Raw genomic sequence first — 5,821 nt, forward strand, 5'->3', positions numbered from 1 at the left:
TCTTCATCATATCCATGGAGGGTAATCACACTGATCTATTTATCTTAGTTTTTCTTTATTTTGTCCCACTTTCCTCAGTTTAAGTACATGGGGATTAACTTCTTTTTTTACCTCAGTAACAACTTTATGAGATACCTTTGATGTCGAGATAGCTGTGGCCTTGGATCACCCAATCAGATATATAGTAAAGCATAGAACCAATCTCATGCACTAACCTCTGGGTCATGGTTTATTGTAGGGAATGTAGTGGGATAATTTTCAGGCTGGTGTTTCTGTCCTTCTTCTCAGGCGAACACTGCGAGACCCGAGCTGCATTCCTTCTATAAATACTGGTGGCTGGGTGTGGTTTGATGGCTCAGCAATTGCCTGCTGTGTAGAAACTTCCTGGTGAGTCAGTGGGGTAACAATTGGGGTCGTTGATATAGCTGAGGTATGCTGATTAGTTAATGGTTGTAGATTGGGCGTGATATCCTGAGTAGTTGGAACTTGCAGGCTGCTTGATTGCTTTACAATGTGTGTTCTGAGTCTGGTTTCTATGGCTGGGATATGTTTGAGGGCTGGTTTCCAGATGTCTGGTAAGCGAGAGGTATCATCCCGCTTGTTCATATTTTGGGGATGTTTTTCTATCTCGATTGCTTCCATGATTATTCTTTTGCTGTAGTGTTCTGTTTTGGAAATTAATTTGGTACTGTCAAAATCAATTTCATGTCCTGTAGTTTTGAAGTGTTGGAAAAGGGAGGAGGTTTTTTCTTTTTTCTTTAATGCATTCTTATGTTCTGCAACACGTGCATTTACTCTCCAGTTCGTTTGTCCAATATATGTGGCTGGGCAGATTTTACACGGTATTTGAAAACCAGGGAGTTTATCAAATACCGTGTAAAATCTGCCCAGCCAAATATATTGGACAAAAATTCAGCAAAAAAAAAAAGTGACACATACAGATAGAATTGTTGGCTATCAATAAAATTAACTGCCTTGGAAATGGCCCTGGGTTGGGCCGAGAGGCAAATAAGGAGCTGTGATGTTCCTTCAATACACCAGGGTGATTTGACACAAAATATGTAACCCTTCCCTGGTGCAGAGTTGAAGGGATTGGATACTGTAGCCTAGAGGATAATTCTCTGCCTTACAAGGCAAAGGTTGCAGGTTCAAGTCCCAGTGGGTATGGCTAGCTGATGAGGCCAAAATAAGGCTAAAATAGATCTATCCTCGTCTCCCTTAATTTTCAAATTCAGCAAAAAAAAAGTGACATATATATATGTAGTCTTGGTAATTGCATCTTTTTTATTTGGAGAGTAGCATGATACCGCCAGTGAATAATAATGAAAGAGATATTAGCTTTGAATTCTGCATCTAATTAATCTGGTTGGCTACTGATTGACCACTGAGATCAACATAGAATGCTGAATTGCGGAGACTGATGCTCTGATCTAGTATTTCTCAACCCTGACAACTTTCAAGACATATGAACTTCAACTCCCAGAATTCCTCAGGCAACAAGGCTGGCTGGGAAATTCTGGGAGTTGAAATCTATCCATTTCACAATTGCCAGAGTTGAGAAACATTGTTCTGATCTATCAAATAGTTGTAGCCATGTGTTTGAGGATATGGACATAATTTTCTCTTTTAACTGGAAAATATTTGGCTCAAATTGAGAAAAACATATAAATTAGCATTATCAAAAGAAAACAGTTACTCTTACAGTATGATCTGTGTAGCCCTTAACAACTATTTATTCAAAATAAGCATTATAAATTCATTTATAAATATCACAGTTGCCAAACATAGAATATGACACTAGCTATCTTAATTAAGAATATTGTATTGAGTTTTTATTTACAATAACAATCATTCAATGGTGCATTTGCCTATTCAGAAGTAAAATCCACAAAGTATATTGGAACTAGAGGAGAAGCTGGAAGTGTCATGGTGAGACTGGCTGGAAAATAGCGGGCTCCGATGAGCTCCGTGAAAATCCATATTGATGAACCATTGTTGGGGGGAGGGTGTCTTTGGACCCGAACCATCCTATAGAGATGGTAAAGAAGGAGAGGCATCTAGGACGACTGAAAGGAACAGGCAAATTCCTCGACAAGCCAGAGACAGCTCTTCAGACCAGTGGCGCAGTGGTGGCCATTTCAAAATGACTGCTAAGAAGCTAAGGCAACCGGACTACATTTTTGTGCAGGAGCAATGTCTGAACATAGTTTTGGAACCAGGTGACTGATTCGCCAACTCAGGTAAAAGAAAATTTTGAATTTGGATATTAGAAGGTGTCCCAGAGCTGAAATTATTGGCTAATTGGTAATTGGGAAATAACATGCAGGGAGAAGGGCACTAAAGAACACTAAAGCCCAAGAAAATTACTATTTTTACAACTGAATAAAAGAAACAAAAGGAAAGAATCTGGAGAAAATAAGTGGAGATAAAGAAATATGCCAAGAGCACATTATGATGAAAAACAGAGATATAATGTAAAATGGATTGTGTACATGAAAAGATATGTAAGAATGATTTGGACAATACTTTGTTCATAAAATATGTATGTTTGGGGGAGGGAATAAAAATTGTAATAAAAATTGATTTTAAAAAATTATATTGGAACTTATTTCCAGATATATAATATAGGATTACAACCTAAATTAAGTGTCATGTAAACATTGGCACATAACATCCCTTCTCTCAAACAAGCCCTGGTGTGATCTTCAGAGCCACTAAAAAAGTTTCTGCTGCTGAATTTAAAATGTTAGAGAATGGAAAAGATATTAAATGCATGAGGAATAATTACATTATAGTTAATTAACTAAATAAAATAAAACTTGCATCATTTTTAAAAAGTAGGCCAGTTTTGCATTCCTAGCTTTCTACTGAAAGGGCTAAATGTAGCCTTCAGTCCACAAAAGTTTATGCAATTCTGGTTCACAAAACAATTTAACTAGAAAACATGTTGGAAATGAATATTTCTCTGGCAAAAGCAGAGCATCTTTCTTCTTTGTCAAAGCCAGAATTTTTATCACAGGTAAAAATAAAAATGGATCTATCTCCCTGACATGTATGGAGCTTGAGGTGTCCTTGCTAAATAAAAGGATTTAGATACACCTACTATTCATTACCCTGGTTAATCTTCTCAGGAAATATTATATTCACAGAAACATTTTCATCATCATTTGCTTTTAGAAAGCAATCTCTCTCCTTGCGCAGTAAATGGCTGTATCTTGCATTGGATAGCCATACTTCAAATTTAGAGAAAAATATAATCCCAGTTGTACCCAAAACAACAAGACATGTAAGAATGCTTAGGACCATGAAGCAGATCACCTGACTCTTAGTGAGCAAGGACTGCCTCTTTTCGATTGTCTCTTTTATGGTCAGTATTTCCTTCTCTTGCAGCTGAGCTGGTTTAAGGTGCCCTCTCAAATGCAGGTGGCGATTCTGATTCTGTCTTTGTTTAACCACCACATTCACACTTTTGTTTCTAGTGGAAAAACTACAGGTGGGCCCAGCAAAGTATGGTTTGCAACTACACACGAAGCCTCTGCTACGGTGTCCGTGACATGTCCCACCATTTTCACAAGGGCTACTATCACAAGCTGGGATGTGATTACTGCATAACACACCTCCATAGCCAATAGGACAAGAGCAGTGGAAGCTCTTGTCAATATCTGTGCATGTGCCTCCATTTTCACAAGGGTTTGGTTCACAGTTATCAATATCAAGTTCACAAAACTGTCCAGTAAATCCTGGAGCACACACGCAAGATGCATAAGGTGCAAACCCATCATCGTCCAAACAACTTCCTCCATTTTGACAAGGCGAGCTGCAATTCAAAAGAAGAGGGGAAAAATACATGAATGAAAGGGTGATCATTTATAACAGGGGTCCCCCAACCGCTGGGCTGCAGTCCACTTGTTCAGAACTGGGCCAGTGCAAGTGGTGGGTGAGTGTATGTATGAGTGCAGAGCTCCATTTGTGGGCCATCACTTGTGCAAATGTGCACATCTACCACTCTCACTGAACCATCCTCTCTCCCACCTGCTAGGCTGCCAAACCAGAAAGTTGGGGACCACTGATTTATAATTCACACCAGTAGCAGTTCTGTTTCCTTACATTTTTCTTCCCCCATCCCCATTTTTTTTAAAAAACTTGAATGCATAAAATGAAATGTTTTAAGTTTGAGGCAAAACACCACCCTTAGAGGTGTTTTACTAGAGCATTCCAAACACAATCCATTTGAATTTTTCTGAGTATTAGATTACAGATAATACAGCAAAGTCTAAGTAAGGTGTAGATCCAGGATTAATCCAGACCAGAGGTCTTCAAACTTGGCAACTTTAAGACTTGTATATTTCTATTCCCAGAATTCTCCAGCCAGCATAGTTGGCTGGAGAATTCTAAGAATAGAAGTCCACAATCTTAAAGTTGCCAGGCTTGAGGATCCCAGATCTAGACTCACAAAGACCACTGTTTCACTGTTGTGAAAAAAGGTTGACAGCTTGACTGCCTGGGATCATAGGCAGTTCTATGGCAAAACTGTAATTTGCTTTGGAAAGGCTTCATCCATATCTTCTTCCAGACTGGGTATGGAAGAGTAGACAAGAGTTGTATTGCTTTTATTTGTTCATTTACTTTAGCACAGATGTATTCTATGGTATTGCAAAGTTTCTTCGTTTTGAGCAGATCTTTTAAAAAACCAGTAGTTCTTTTCTTCCTTTTCTCTGCTTTTGTTCCTTTTACAGAAATCGTATTCTTCAGTCGCTGCATTCCAAGAGACTCATCACACCATATGTCTGCCATGTTTATTAAATCATTTTTTGCCTTTTATACTAAGAGCTCAGACTCATCTTATTTCCCATGGTCTTAATATTAGTTTATAACTAATGAAAGTCATAAATTTTCTGAGCCAATATTCTGATTTTTCTTTGTGTGCTTTCAGAATCTCATTTCAGCAACTTCTACAGTGCACAAGTCTTTACAAGGTCTTATTGCATTTCCACCACTCATTGGTTTGTATTTAAAGTCCTCCTGATCAACATATTTCTATCAGTTCCTGCAGGTACATCCCTTCTTGTGCAGGCAATCTATCTACAAAGTTCAGACCATGATTCTGGAAACCAAATGTCTTCCTTTGAAAGCAAGTCATATATAAAATCTCTGATACTTGTACTTAAATACCATAAAAACCTAGGATATGATTGGTCTAGAACCAACAGAATGTATTCTTGTGCCATGATTTTTTGTATTGTTAAAAATGAATGGTAAAAATGAGGACTGAAATGTTACTGGTGTCTAATGAATATCTGCAATGCTATTAGATCCAAAAAAAATTTAGAAGTGTCTCTCTATTCTTATGCTTTGTGTCTCCATGTATTTCATCTAACTCATTGTATAATTTACTGTGGGAAAAATATAAAAGAAATTGATATTGTAACCAGGAAAAAAATTACATGGTCATGCTTAAAAGTCTAGAATTTATATTACAAATGGTAAGATTCTTGTCCAAAGCTGCTATTTGGGAACACAGTTTGGGAACATAGTTGAGTGGAGACTTTCAAACTCGGTTTAAAAACCTCATATAAAACATGGCGGCTAACTAATAGACTTCAACATATATATATATTCTCCATTTGTATTGAGTCATTATAAATATTGAAAACATAACTATTGTTTTTATGTATTTATTTATTTATTTATTTATTTATTTAATTAATGTTTTATTTATTGAATGTTTTATTTATTTATTATTAATTGATTTTATATGCCGCCCCTGTCCAAAGACTCAGGGTGGCTTATTTGTTCCAATTGTTGAGGTCTGCCAGCGGTC

The 5,821-nt window shown here is 37.2% G+C and overlaps 1 protein-coding gene across 1 annotated transcript in view; it reads right to left on the minus strand.

The window, feature by feature from the left end:
• Positions 1–1,295: 1,295 nt before the first annotated feature.
• Positions 1,296–5,821, minus strand: part of DLK1 (delta like non-canonical Notch ligand 1) — a 14,078-nt gene continuing 9,552 nt past the window's right edge. Inside the window, exon 5 of the mRNA XM_070733464.1 lies at positions 1,296–3,817. Coding sequence (XP_070589565.1) covers positions 3,103–3,817 — 715 coding nt within the window. The 3' untranslated portion in view covers positions 1,296–3,102. The remainder of the gene's footprint in view (positions 3,818–5,821) is intronic.

The sequence above is a fragment of the Erythrolamprus reginae genome, chromosome 1 (genome assembly GCF_031021105.1).
Source record: "Erythrolamprus reginae isolate rEryReg1 chromosome 1, rEryReg1.hap1, whole genome shotgun sequence".
NCBI classification, from domain to species: Eukaryota; Metazoa; Chordata; class Lepidosauria; order Squamata; family Dipsadidae; genus Erythrolamprus; species Erythrolamprus reginae.